This window comes from Cetorhinus maximus, chromosome 8, assembly GCF_964194155.1.
Source record: "Cetorhinus maximus chromosome 8, sCetMax3.hap1.1, whole genome shotgun sequence".
NCBI classification, from domain to species: domain Eukaryota; kingdom Metazoa; phylum Chordata; class Chondrichthyes; order Lamniformes; family Cetorhinidae; genus Cetorhinus; species Cetorhinus maximus.
The window spans coordinates 48,418,697-48,433,793 of record NC_135886.1 but is presented as its reverse complement, the minus strand read 5'-3'; the positions used below and the strand labels follow the sequence as shown (position 1 = coordinate 48,433,793).

At 44.3% G+C, this 15,097-nt stretch overlaps 1 protein-coding gene across 1 annotated transcript in view; it reads left to right on the top strand.

Annotated features, from left to right (window-relative positions):
• Positions 1-15,097, top strand: part of LOC144684087 (uncharacterized) — a 98,241-nt gene that overhangs the window by 32,265 nt on the left and 50,879 nt on the right. The window contains exons 4-6 of the mRNA XM_078547801.1: positions 5,425-5,518; positions 8,666-8,738; positions 15,001-15,028. Coding sequence (XP_078403927.1) covers positions 5,425-5,518; positions 8,666-8,738; positions 15,001-15,028 — 195 coding nt within the window. The remainder of the gene's footprint in view (positions 1-5,424; positions 5,519-8,665; positions 8,739-15,000; positions 15,029-15,097) is intronic.

Genomic DNA, 15,097 nt, shown 5'->3' with positions numbered 1-15,097 from the left:
GAGATGCTTCAGTGTGATTTGGACAAGCTGAGTGAGTGGGCAAATGCATGGCAGATGCCGCATAATGTGGATAAATGTGAGGTTATCCACTTTGGTAGCAAAAACAGGAAGGCAGATTATTATTTGAATGGCTATAAATTGAGAGAGGGGAATGTGCAACGAGACCTGGGTGTCCTCGTACACCAGTTGCTGAAGGTAAGCATGCAGGTGCAGCAGGCAGTAAAGAAGGCAAATGGTATGTTGGCCTTCATAGCGAGAGGATTCGAGTACAGGAGCAGGGATGTCTTGCTGCAATTATACAGGTCCTTGGTGAGACCACACCTGGAATATTGTGTGCAGCTTTGGTCTCCTTATCTGAGGAAGGATGTTCTTGCTATAGAGGGAGTGCAGCGAAGGTTTACCAGACTGATTCCTGGGATGGCGGGACTGACATACGAGGAGAGACTGAGTCCGTTAGGATTATATTCGCTGAAGTTCAGAAGAATGAGGGGGGATCTCATAGAAACCTATAAAATTCTAACTGGACTAGACAGGGTAGATGCAGGAAGGATGTTCCTGATGGTGGGGGAGTCCAGAACCAGGGGTCACAGTCTGAGGATACGGTAGACCATTTAGGACTGAGATGAGGAGAAATCTCTTCACCCAGAGAGTGGTGAGCCTGTGGAATTCACTACCACAGAAAGTAGTTGAGGCCAAAACATTGTATGTTTTCAAGAAGGAGTTATATATGGCCCTTGGGGCGAAGGGGATCAAGAGATATGGGGAGAAAGCAGGAGCAAGCTATTGAGTTGGATGATCAGCCATGATCATAATGAATGGCGGAGCAGGCTCGAAGGGCTGAATGGCCTACTCCTGCTCTTATTTTCTATGTTTCTATGTTTCCAGCCTGACTCTTTGAGCGGAAGGAGTACCTGGAGTGATGTCGAGGTGCCCCATTTCCCTCTCATGTTGCCACTGCAGCAATTCACCCATGGCTACCGCGATGGAGTGCAGGTCTGCACACCTCTCCATGTTCTGCTGGACCAGGGTCTCCATGGCATCCGCCATCCTTCCCATGGAGCCCTCCATACGCGCACATGTGAGCATCACTTCATCAGAGAGCAGCCGGACGCACGCCTTTGACTCGCGTACCACTCTGTTGAGGGCTTCCAACAGCTCTGTGTGATGTTCCTCCTGCCTTCTGCTGACTCTCCACGATGAGTTGGAAGGCCAATTCCAGAGCGCATCATCTGACTCGGACCTCACAGATGCCTCTTCTCCAGCAGTCCACCAAGTGCCGGGGAGCTCGGCTGAACTTGAGTTCTCCTGCTGTGGACATGTGTCTGTGCTGTGACAATTGTGTGATCGAGTGTGTGAGTTGCGAGTGATGAGGTGGTTGAGTTACCCTGACAGAACAAATGAGAACATTCATCCTCTTCCTGTACAAGACGGCTGATCTCCTCTGTGCTTGGGTGGCACCGACCACTGCTGCCGCCACCTCCAAGGCTGGATTGGTGACTCTAGTGGTCTTTCCGTGGCCAGAGTGGGGATAGAGGACATCACAGCAGCGTCAGCAGGTGTCCCAGAGAGGCATCACTAAATATGGGGCCTGCTGTCTTCCTGGCTTTTGGGGCCACCTGTTGCTTGGAGCAGTCCTGGTCTGTAGACATGAAGTAGGCTGCGCTCTGGTGTGCTTTAAATATGGCACCCAGAGCGAGGAAGTGCTGAGATCACGGAGTGGCAGGTAAATCTGAGCCCACCTGCCAGTGATCTGGTATGTTTCCCGTGAATGCATTATTAATGAGGCCAATAAGGGGACGATATGGCATGAAAACCCACCATTGTGGCTGGCAGCCAAATGTCTTTTTTCATGCCCGTTACTGCACTTAGTACAAATCTAGGACAATTCCTCCCATAGACAAGTTGGTGGAGTGGGCAGATATGTGGCAGATGAAGTTCAATATGGAGAAGTGTGAGGTGATCCATTTAAGTTGGAAGAACATGGAGAGACAATATAAAATAAAGGGTACAACTCTAAAAGATATGCAGGAGCAGAGGGACCTGGGTTTATATGTGCATAAGTCATTAAAGGTGGCAGGGCAGGTGGAGAGAGCAGTTAATAAAGCATACAGTACGCTGAGCTTTATTAATAGGGACATAGAGCACAGGAGCAAGGAGGCTATGCTGAACTTATATCAGACACTAATTAGACCTCAGGTGGAATATTGTGTATAGTTCTGGGCGCCATGCTATAGGAAGAATGTGAACACGTTGGAGGGAGTGCAGAAGAGGTTTACAAGAATGGTTCGAGGGATGAGAAACTTCAGTTATGAGGATAGATTGGAGAGGCTGGGACTGTTCTCCTTGGAGAAGAGAAGGCTAAGAGGAATTTGATAGAAATGTTCAAAATCATGAGGATGCTAGATAGAGTAGATAGGGAGAAACTGCTCCCACTCGTAAAAGGATTGAGAACGAAAGGGCACAGATTTAAAGTAATTTGCATAAGAAACAAATGTGATGTGAGAAAAATCTTGTTCATACAGTGAGTGGTTTGGGTCTGGAATGCACTACCTGGAAGTGTGGTGGGGGCAGGTTCAATCAAGGCATTCAAGAGGACATTAGATGATTACTTAATTAGAAACAATGTGCAGGGTTACGGGGAAAAGGCAGGAGAATAACATAACGCCCATTAGTGAGCCGGTGCAGACATGATGGGCCAAACGGCCTCCTTCTGTACAATAATAATTCTGTAATTTTGTGATTCTGTGAAGTCCTACCTCAGGATTTAATGGCCAAGGAAGCAATCATAATGCAGCCAAGCAGGTTGAGTGTTAACCTGCAAATCTTTTCAACTCATGCCTATGGCTAGGTGGTAAGAGTGAGAGAGATTCCTTGCCAGCCAAGTGTTGGAAAGAATGTTACAGCCTCTACCATCACTATTCATTTCTCTGGACTGCAACATGAATGTAAAAATGCATGTTACCACAGCAACTTGGACTCCCTGAGTGAATTGTAACACCATCAAACACATTACTTCTTCGTTACCTCCTTAAATAATTTAATCAAGTTAGTCAGACATGACCTTCCCTTAAGAAATCCATGCCTGTCCTTGATTAATCTGTGCCTTTCTAAATGATGATTTATAGTGCGCCTCAGAATTTTTTCCCAATAATTTGCACACACTGAAATTAGGCTAACTGGCCTGTATTTACTCAATCAAGCTTCCTCCCTTTTTAAACAGCAGTATAATATTAGCAGTCCTCCAGCACCATTCCTATAGCTAGAGAGGATTGGAAAGTTATGATCAGGGCCTCTCTATTTCTTCCCTTGTTTCTTTTAACAGCCTGGAATGCATTTCATCTGAGCCCGGTGGTTTATCCCTTTTCAAAGATGCTAAATCCCTTAATATTTCCTCTTACTGTGTTTATCCCATCCAATGTTTCACACCCTTCCTTCTTAACTACAATGTTTCTATCAGCTCCCTCTTTCATGCACATGTCTTCCAACTCCATAAATTACGTTATCCTTTTAGTTTCTAATTGGCCTTACTCTTTTCTTAGCTATCTCTATATTAGCTATATATTTATAAAATATCTTTGGATTTTCCTGATGTTACTTGCCAATTACTTTTCATGCCCCCTCTTTGCTTTCCTAATTCTTTTTTAATTCACCCTTTCCAAAGTCCTCCTGTGCCTCCATTAATTCCCCTGTAAAGATCTGAGAAGGCTTACCCTAAAAGATTAAAGAGGCTCATAGGACAAGGTCCAAGTAAACTACAAAGTGCTGGAGTTTTGTGCTTGTACCTTAGAGCAGCATCAGGAGCCCTCAGTTACATTACCCCCTACCCCTGCAGCATCCTCTATGTTCAGCACTAGAAATGTATAGCACATCCTCAAGCAGTAGTGTTACTTACTTTTGTCAGGCTCCCTCAATTAATATCTTGCTTAGAACTGCCCTTAAGAAACCTTCAACACAGAGCGTTGATCTGCACCTGTGATTCCTTGCACTGGGAGTTTTTGATTTCAATCGTGTCAATCTGGGTAGTTGGCAAGTAGAGGCCAGACACTTACCCTTCAACAAGGTTTAGTAGTAGCACTCATGCCTCTCAGCCAGAGACTTGAGCATACAACCTAAGTTGGCATGCCAGTGCTGCAATATCAGATGAGTTGTTAAACTGAGGCCATGTTTGCCTTCTCAGGTGGACACCAAAGACCCAAAGGCACTGCTTGAAGAACAGCAGCGTGGTTCACTCTGGTGCCCTGACCAATGCTTAACTTTCAACTACCATTGCTAAAAATAGATTATCTAATCACTATCTTGTTGTCGGGAGGTCTCGTGGTGCAGTGGGTGCTGCCTCTGCCTCTGAGCCAGAGGCTCTGGGTTAAAGTTCCACTCCAGGACTTGATGGCCACTGCAGCTGTGTTCATAATGTGGCCAAACAGGTTGAGTCTCAACTTGTAAACCCTTCCAACACACACCAATGGCAGCTGGTAAAATCGGGAGAGATTCTTGGTCAGCCTTGTGATAGAAAGAATTTGAAGCCTCTACCATCACTATCCATAGTTCCAGGCTACAACATGCATGTAAAAGTATATGTTTCCACAGCATCTCGGACTCCTTGGTGGGGGCGGGGCTGGTTGACTCAGTTGGCTGGAGGGCCGGCATGGATCAGATTGGTGCCAACAGCTCGAGGTTTGATCCCTGTTCCGGCTGGGGTGGATTTGGGACCTGCCTCCTTACTATATCCATGGTGGAGGTTGTGATGTCTGACCTGCCTTCAGGAAGAGGACTCAAAAAGAAGATCTTATTTTTGTTTGTGGGAGCTTGCTGTGTGCAAATTGGCTGCCACGTTTTCTACATTATAACAGTGACCACACTTCAAATATATTTCATTAGCTGTAGATTGCTTTGGAATATTTTGAGATCATGAATGTGCTATATAAATGCCAGTTCTTTCTTTCTCTTTCTTTTGCTGTGTAGAGACTGGGAGAACCTACCTCTTATTCTTATCTTCCTTTGCTGGCAGCCAAGTAAAGGAGAAGCACTAAATATCAACTTGGGCGCTTAGGCGTGTATGGAGCTGTGTCGCCCCATAAGGGCCTTAGATGGCAAGGAGGTAGGCTAGAGGTAGTTATATTGGTGTCATTTTTGTACGAGTTAGCATACAGCTGTTGGAGCATGCCTGATTGAGGGCTGCAAATGCCAGTCCTACACAATATACAAAAACATGAAGGAACGGAAGAGATTTTCAACTTGCCACCTGGGTATAAAACGGGGCATTCTCGATCAGTCAGAATGAAAATTGGATGGTTTCTGTAACGGGTGGTAGATTGGAAATGTAAGTTTTATATCTGGGCACCAAGTTGAAAACTTAGCCTGGGGTCTTGCTGGAGGCTGCATCATCTATTAATGTATGGAGTAACATGCTCTCATTAACCATTCCAGGAAACTGATATAACCCCAGAAAATTACAATGTCCAATGCAATTCCAGAACATCTGTGGAAGAACAAGTGGGGTACAGTGACGAGAGTGGAGAAGGTAAGTGTTTTACAATGTTTGGATATCTTATGATGTTCTTAGGGTGCTCTTTCCCCTTTGATTTATTTGTATCACACCAGCTGACTGTCTTTGTAACCATCAGTCCTCTTTCTGTGACATTTTGTGCCCAGTAGGGGCAGACATTGATGGTGCCAATTTTGCTCTGCAGCCACCCAAAGCCTTGGCCAGCATGTCCTGGGACTAAAGCTGAGTGTTAACAATCTAACAAGGAGGGATTGGAAAATTAGAGATTGTTGCAAAAATGGTGGGGATGTTTACCTGATTTGGTTAGCTGTTTAAAATTGTTGCATTGAATGTTCAGTTCTCTTAAGTTTGAAGATTAATTCCCAACCCTATCCCAGTATACAGGGCAACTCTTTCACTTCCAGTTAAGTGGCACTCAACCCTTTCTTACAATCTCCAATTCCTTTCCTTAATACAGCCCTTTTCTCTAATAATCCAATGCCCTGATTTTGGTTTGTTCACTGTAATGGTTAATTAGGTGGCTTTGAAATCTTCTAATGTTTGGCTGCTTTTGATTTTTCTTTCTACATCAACTTAGAGGCAGTGATAACTGAATTGTTAAACCAAGATTGAACTGAAAGCAATGGTCAGTTTAGACAATAAATCTAATTAAAAATAGAGAGCTTTAATTAGTTGGTGAGCTCTGAAGAAAAGTTTATAGACTGACAGTAAATATCGCTTTGTTCATTTATAAGGAAGTTGGCTTTGAAGGTAAGCACCTGTCTAAGAGAATTGGGGAATTATACCAATCTACAACAATCTCATTAAAACTAAAGTCATTGATAAGGAAGAAATTTATTAAAATGTGCTTTATATGAAATAATATTAGGTAATGCAGCAAAGTGCAGTTTTTCTCATGGAGAAGTTGGAATTAAATATTAAAAGACCTGCTGGTATTTCCATTTTTGCATAAAAACAGATATCATGGAATTTGATTAAAGTGACCAGCCGGGTACACTGAGTTCCTCAGAAATGTTCTTTTGGATTATCTGGCTAAAATTCAAAGGAGGCAGAAATTCATTTGCATAATGCAGCATCGAGTTGCTGTTCGTCGCATTCTCAAGGGCAGGCAGTGTCACAAGTCGCTTCCTGTGGAGCTTTCTTCAATGATACCAATGAGAAACACCATGTAGGCCATGCATGCGTTTCTTTATTCCTTCACGGGACGTGAGCTTCGCTGGCTGGGTCAGCATTTATTGCCTGTCCCCAGTTACCCTTGAGAAGGTGGTGGTGGAGAGCTGCCTTCTTGAACCACTGCAGCCCATGTGGTGTAGGTACACCCACAGTGCTGTCGGGGAGGGAGTTCCAGAATTTTGACCCAGCGACAGTGAAGGAACGGTGATATATTTCCAAGTCAGGATGATGAGTGGCTTGGAGGGGAACTTCCAGGTGGTGGCGTTCCCACCTATCTGCTCCCCTTGTCCTTCTAAATGGTAGTGGCCATGGGTTTGGAAGGTACTGCCTAAGGAGCAGTGGTGAGTTTCTGCAGTACATCTTGTAGATGGTACACACTGCTGCCACTGTGTGTCGGTGGTGGAGGGAGTGAATGTTTGCGGATGTGATGCCAATCAAGTGGGCTGCTTTGTCCTGGACAGTGTCAAACTTCTTGAGTGTTGTGGGAGCTGCACTCATCCAGGCAAGTGGAGAGTATTCCATCACACTTCTGACTTGTGCCTTGTAGATGGTGGACAGGCTTTGGGGAGTCAGGCGGTGAGTTACTCATCGCAGGATTCCTAGCCTCTGACCTGCTTTTGTAGCCACAGTATTTATATGGCTAGTCCAGTTCAGTTTCAGGTCAATGGTAACCCCCAGGATGTTGATAGTAGGGGATTCAGTGATGGTAATGCCATTGAATGTCAAGGGGCGATGGTTCGATTCTCTCTTGTTGGAGATAGTCATTGCCTGGCACTTGTGTGGCATGAATGTTACTTGCCACTTGTCAGCCCAAGCCTGAATATTGTCTGGGTATTGCTTCATTTGAACATGGACTGCTTCAGTATTTGATGAGTCGCGAATGGTGCTGAATATTGCGCAATCATCAGCGAACATCTCCGCTTCTGACATTATGATGGAAGGATGATTATTGATGAAGCAGCTGAAGATGGTTTGGGCCAAGTACACTACCCTGAGGAACTCCTGAAGTGATGTCCTGGAGGTGAGGTAACTGACCTCCAACAACCACATCCATCTTCCTTTGTGCTAGGTATCACTCCAACCAGCAGAGAATTTCCCCCTGATTCCCATTGACTCCAGTTTTGCTAGAGCTCCTTGATGTCACATTTGATTAAATGTGGCCTTGATGTCAAGGGCAGTCACTCTCACCTCACCTTCGGAGTTCAGCTCTTTTATCTATGTTTGAACCAAAGCTGTAATAAGGTCAGGAGCTGAGTGGCCTTGGCGGAACCCAAACTGGGTGTCAGTGAGCAGGTTATTGCTAAGCAAGTGCCGCTTGATAGCTTTGTTGATGACCCCTTCCATTACTTTACTGATGATTGAGAGTAGACTGATGGGGCAGTAATTGGCCGGGTTGGATTTGTCCTGCTTTTTGTGTACAGGACATACTTGGGCAATTTTCCACATAGCAGGGTAGATGCCAGCATTGTAGCTGTACTGGAACAGCTTGGTTAGGGGCACAGTAAGCCCTGGAGCACAAGTCTTCAGTACTACTGCCGGAATATTGTCAGAGCCCATAGCATTTGCAGTATCCAGTACCTTCAGCTGTTTCTTGGTATCATGTGGAGTGAATTGAATTGGCTGAAGACTGGCGTCTGTGATGCTGGGGACCTCCAGAGGAGGCTGAGATGGACCATCCACCCGGCACTTCTGGCTGAAGATGTAGCAGCCCCCACCACCCTGTATATTTGCCCATGGGAAATGATGTAGGTCTGCAAGCATCACTTGAAGCAGAATTACACGAATGAATTTCTCTCCCACTTGGTTTTGTCATAAGAACTGCTGTTAAGTGTATGCTTTATTGTTATTAATTATTATTATTATTGCATGATTATTAAATCTCTGACATTTAATGCTGTGAGCCATGTTATTTTGAAGTGTAAATTATAAGTGTGGACACCTCTCTAACATCATGAGTGCTTTGCTCACGCTGTGCTCGCTCTCACATAGATAGCGCTCCTGAGGAACCACTGAACAGCTCTGTAGACGAGGTCTCCATTTTGAAAAGGCTGGGCCTTCAAAGGTAAGCAACAATAGCCCCCATGCATGGTCCTGAGGACAATAATCTTATTCTGGAATAATAACTCAGGTTCATATTACTCACGAGGTCCCAATGACATCTTAAACTCTCAATTGGATCTCTTACTTATTTTTAACTCTGCGTGTAGTATTACAATATTGCCATGTAGAGGCAATGTTTCTCCTCCAGTAGTTTCTGGATTACCTCATTGTTTTAGTCAAACCAAGCTTACCTCAATGACAAGTCATCACTATCCAAGCAAAATGACTACTGAAACATCAGCAGCACTGTCCAATGCGAGCACAGAGAGATGAAAGGCGCTTGGCTGAATCAGAAAGCAGGCACACTTCAGTCACATGCTGAGCACAAAAATAGGAAGAGATTCTACGATGCTCTGAAATCTATCTACGGGCCCCAGTCTGCTGGTTCACAACAATTCTCTGTGCCAGCGGGTCAACACTGTTCACAGAAAAAGCACAAGTTCTACTAAGATGGGCACGGCACTTTAAACACGTCCTCAATTGGCCTTTATCCCTCAATGAAGGAGCAATCAACAGGCTACCACAGGTTGCCATCAACTGCTCGCTTGATGACCTCCACGCTGTTTGAAACAACAAATGCAATCAAATTCCTGTCTAGTGGCAAAGCCCCAGGAGCTGATGCTATCCCATGTAAGGTCGACAAAGCTGGAGGTCAATGCCTGGTCAAGAAGTTTGCTGAACTCTTTCAATCTATGTGGGGGGGAAGGAACCATCCACAGGAATACAAAGATTGTCCATTGTCCACCTATACAAGCATAAGGGAACTCGCCAATCATGCAACAATTATAGAGGAATTTCACTCCTCTCCATCGCCAGCAAAATCTTCCCCAGAATCCTTCTGAACCACTTAGTGCAACATCTCGATCAGGATCTGCTGCCAGAGAGTCAGTGCGATTTCAGAAAAGATTGAGGAACCACTGATATGGTGTTTACAGTTATACAGGAGAAATGCCAGGAACAGAAGATGGACCTCACCATCACCTTTGTTGACCTGACCAATGCCTTTGACACAGTCAGCTGTGAGGGCTAATAAAGGGTAATTCGACTGCCCTGAGAACTTCATTACAATGGTTCGACAGTTCCATTACGGCATGCTCATGTGTGGCTCGGATGGTCAGTCTCCTGACCCATTCCCAGTTAAACATGGAATTAAACAGAGCTGTGTGCTAGCCCCAACCCTCTTCAGCATGTTTTCCTCTGCCGTGCTCTCTAATGCCTTCCATGATGGTGACCCTGGCATTACAATCAGGTATCACATGTTTCAGGAAGCTGCTCAGTCTGAGACAACTCCAGGCAAAGACCAAGGTCTCTAGCGCCATTCTTCATAATTTCCTGTTTGCTGATGACTGTGCACTGGTTATCAGATCAGAGCTGGATATGCAGTGTAGTGTGGACTTGTTCTCCAATGCATGCAACAACTTCTGCCTTACAATCAGCACGACGAACACTGAAGTAATGTGCCAGCCAGCTCCTGGAAAGCCTATCTTGAGCTCAAGGTTTCAGTCCATGGCCAGAACCAGTCAACAGTGGATAAGTTCACGAATCTCAGCAGCACACTTTCAAGCTGTCTATATTGATGACGAGACACATGCATGAATTGCCAAAGCAAACGTAGCCTTCAGCAGGTTTTGAACATCAGTCTGGGAGCTTAGGGGGGGTAAGTCTGTTTACCAAACTGAAAATCTATAGAGCAATAGTCCTGCCCACTCTGTTCTGTACATGTGAGGCTTGAACTCTGTATGAAGGTCAAGCCATGAAGCTCAACCACTTTCACTTGAGCTGCCTTCAGAAGTTTTTGAAGATCAGATGGCAGACCAAAATACCAGACACTGAGATGCTCACCAAAACTGGCACGCCAAGTATCCACACCATATTGAGACAGTCACAACTGAATTGGGCTGATCAAAAAGACAGAATGTCTGACACTCACTGACCAAAGCGAATCTTCTATTGAGAGCTTGAGTGGGGTGCATTCTCATGGTGGTTAAAGGAAGTACTACAAGAACACTCTGAAGGCTTCATGTAGGAGTTTTGATATTGGCTCCAAGTTCTGGGAGAAGTTTGCACAGGATTGCTGCACCTGGCGTAACCAAATAAAAAAGGCTGCTGCCTCCTTTGAAAGCAAACACATATCAGAGGCAGAGAGAAAATCCCAAACCAGCAACTCGTCCAAATCTCAATTGAGTGCAGTATCCTGTCTTAGTTGCAACAGAACCTCCCAGGCACAGATCGGCCTTAGCAGTCACCTATGTACTCACCAGAACGCTACCAAACATCCCAGATGATGTACATGGTCATCTTCATCTCGAAGAGTGAACAACACAATATTTAACCTCTGCCAAATGTATTACTGATATTACTTTGTTATATCTTTCTTATTATGTCATATTCCTAGTATTACAGCATGATAATGCTGCTTTGTCTAGCGTTATCATTTCTGTATTTAGCAGCACTGTACTATGACATGATGTTGCTCCTTTCTATAATATTACTGGTAATATCGTTCACCATAGCTTCCCTATGACATCTTGGCAGAGATCCTTCTGCATAAATTGGGGACCACATTGACTTTGATGGAAAGGTAAATCGGGAGACGTGTATAATGGGCAGCTGATCCCATATCACTTGTTATCCAGCGTCAGTCAAAGCTAAAATTACCCCTATCCCCGAGTCATTGATGAACTTATGCTATATCTTCAATGTTGTGAGGGGTGGGGGAGTATTTTCCACTCAACATACATGATTCAAGTACAAACCCACATTGTTTTGCTCCAAGGCAATTGTGCAATCGCTGGATCTGGGACATTTCCCTAAGAACAGAAAGGAAAGCCTGATATCTCCAGGCCAGCTGTGCACTGGACTGATCGATCAAATGCAATGGGCTCTGGTTTCTGTTCCTCCATGGAGCACACGGAATCAGTGTGCAGTTCAACCCTGAAGATTGTGGACTTGGTGGAAATTACAGGCTGAAGACCTTGCTTTGCTCTCACTGGTGGGGTTGTTGACCACAGACTTGAATGGGACTGCATCTCCTAGGAAGTGTTTTGTTTGATGGCTACTCTGTCCTACACAGGCCTCTCCAGATTGTCAAAATCCCAGGGATAAAGTACAATTCTCTAGCTGTTATCACTACTGGTATTATATCAGTTACTACAGGGCCCATTTTACGAAGTTGAACCTTGAGCATGAAGCCATTGCCTTCCAGGAACACATGTGACAGGAGCTGGTACACAGAGGATAGATGGCCATGAGGACATTTCATGCAAAAAAAATTAATGACCTGGAGTTTCTTCCTCCTGGAATACAGCACAAAAGTTGCACCTGAAGTTGCACCCACAATTGCATCCATTCTCACAGAAGCACAGAATTTTAATGGCATAGAAGGAGGCCATTCGGCCCATTGTGTCTGCACCGGCTCTCCAGATGAGCATTATGACCGAGTGCCATTGCCCTGCCATTTCCCCATGCCCCTGCACATTTTTTCTATTCAAATAATCATCTAATGCCCTCTTGAATGCTTCAATTAAACCTGCCTCCACCACGCTTCCAGGTAGTGCATTCCAGAACTGAACCACTCATTGTGTGAAAAAGTTTTTTCTTACGTCACACTTGCTTCTTTTGTAAATCACTTTAAATCTGTGCCCTCTCGTTCTTGATCTTTTACAAGCAGGAACAGCTTCTCCATATCTACTCTATCCAGCCCCCTCATGATTTTGAACATCTCCATCAAATCTCCTCTTAGCTTTCTTCTCTCCGAGGAGAACAGTCCCAACCTCTCCAATCTGTCTTCATAACTGAAGTTTCTCATCCCTGGAACCATTCTTGTAAACCTCTTCTGCACTCTCTCCAATGTGTTCACATCCTTCCTATAGTGTGGCGCCTAGAACTGTACACAATATTCTAGCTGAGATCTAATGAGTATATTGTATAAATTCAGCTTGACCTCCCTGCTCTTGTACTCTATGTCCCTATTAATAAAGCCCGGGATACTATATGCTTTATTAACTACCCTCTCCACCTGCCGTGCCACCTTCAATGATATATGTACATGTACACTCAGGTCATTCTGCTCCTCCACCCCTTCAAAATTTCACCCCTTATTTTATATTGTTTCTCCATGTTCTTCCTACCAAAATGCATCACCTCACACTTCTCCGCATGGAACTTCATTTGCCATTAATATTGCAGTAATAAAAATGTGGCAGATCTTTGAGTAAATATTGCATTATAATTTTGCTGTGTTGCAGTATGTGAGTTGAAATAAACTGAATAGGTCAGTCCAGGGAGACAGGAGTTTCTTGGACTTGTCAGCAGTCTCAGGGTATGATTACCCTTGGGATATGGAGCAGTATGGTTCCGAAAGATTTTCATCTTGGGGTTTTGCCCACCTCATCTCTGGGTCTGTTATAGGCTGATTGATAGCAACTCATTACCATAATTAGTCAACAACTGCTATTATTTTTGTATCATGCAATTACCAGGATGGTAGAAGATGAATCACAGAATCACAGAATTGTTATGGTGCAGGAAGAGGCCTTTTGGCCCATCAGGTGTGCACTGGCTCTCTGAATGAGCATTATGACTCAGTGGCATTCTCCTGCCTTTTCCCCATAACCCTGCACATTGCTTCTATTCAAATAATCATCCAATGCCCTTTTGAATGCCTTGATTGAACCTGCCTCCGCCACACTTCCAGGCAGTGCATTCCAGACTTGAACCACTCGCTGTGTGAAAAAGTTTTTTCTCGCATCACATTTGCTTCTTTTGCAAATCACTTTAAACCAGCACACTCTGGTTCTCGATCCTTTTACGAGCAGGAAAATTTTCTCCCTATCTACTCTGTCCAGCTCCCTCATGATTTTGAACACCTCTATCAACTCTCCGCTTAGCTTTCTCCTCTCCAAGGAGAACAGTCCCGGATTCTCAAATCTATCTTCATAACTGAAGTTTCTCATCCCTGGAACCATTCTTGTAAACCTCTACTGCACTCTCTCCAATGCGTTCACATCCTTCCTAAAGTGTGGTGTCCAGAACTGTACACAATACTCCACCTGAGATCTAACTAGTGTCTTATGTAAGTTCGACATAACCTCTATGCTCTTGTACTCCATGCCACTATTAATAAAGCCCTAGATACTGTATGCTTTATTAACTGCTCTCCCCACCTGTCCTGTCATCTTCAATGATCCATGCTCCTGCACCCTCTTAAGAGTTGTACTCCTTATTTTACATTGCCTCTTCATGTTCTTCCTACCAAAATGCATCACCTCACACTTCTCCGCATTGAACTTAATCTGCCACCTATCTGCCCACTCCACCAAATGTCTATGTCCTTTTGAAGTTCCACACCACCCTCCTCGCAGTTTGCAGCACTCCCAAGCTTCATGTCATCTGCAAACTTTGAAATTGTCCACTGCACATCAGGATCTAGATCATTAATATATATCAGGAAAAGCAAGGGTCCCAATACCGGCCCCTAGGGAACTCCACTACAAACCTTCCTCCGGCCTGAAAAATATCCATTGACCATTACTCTCTGCTTCCTATTTTTCAACCAATTTTGTATCCACATTGCTACTGTCCCTTTTATTCCATAAGCAATAACTTATCTCTCAAGTCTGTCGTGTGGCACTGCATCAAATGCCTTTTGAAAGTCCATGTACACCACATCAACAGCATTACCCTCATCAACCTTTTCCGTTACCTTTTCAAAAAACTCCAACAAGTTAGTTAAACATGATTTCCCTTTTAGAAATCCATGCTGCTTCTTTATCAACCCATATTTTTCCATGTGACTACTAATTCTATCCTGAATAATTGTTTCTAGAATCTTGCCCACCACTGAAGTTAAACTGACTGGTCTGTAATTGCTGGGCTTATCCTTACAACCTTTTTTGAACAAGAGCATAATGTTTGCAATTCTCCAGTCTTCTGGTACCATCCTGAGCCTAGGGAAGACTTAACGATTGTGGCCAATGCCCCTGCAATTTCTACTCTCACTTCCTTCAATATCCTTGAATGCACCACATCAGGTCCCAGTGCCTTGCCAACTTTAAGTACTGACAGTCTATTCAACATTTCATCCTTATCAATTTTGAACCCTTCTAGTGACAGAGTTTCCTAGTCTGTCACCATGGCCTGGGTAGCATTTTGCTGTAACTCAAACTGCACAGGGACAGGCTTCTGCGTCCATTTAATAAATTATGCATATTTTTATTTTACAGAGAGTTCTACACTGAGAAAGAAGTTGAGGTAAGTCCAGCATGCCTTTGTTTTCTGTCAAGGTTCAATTGTGAAGGGTAACCCGCCTGCACTCGATCC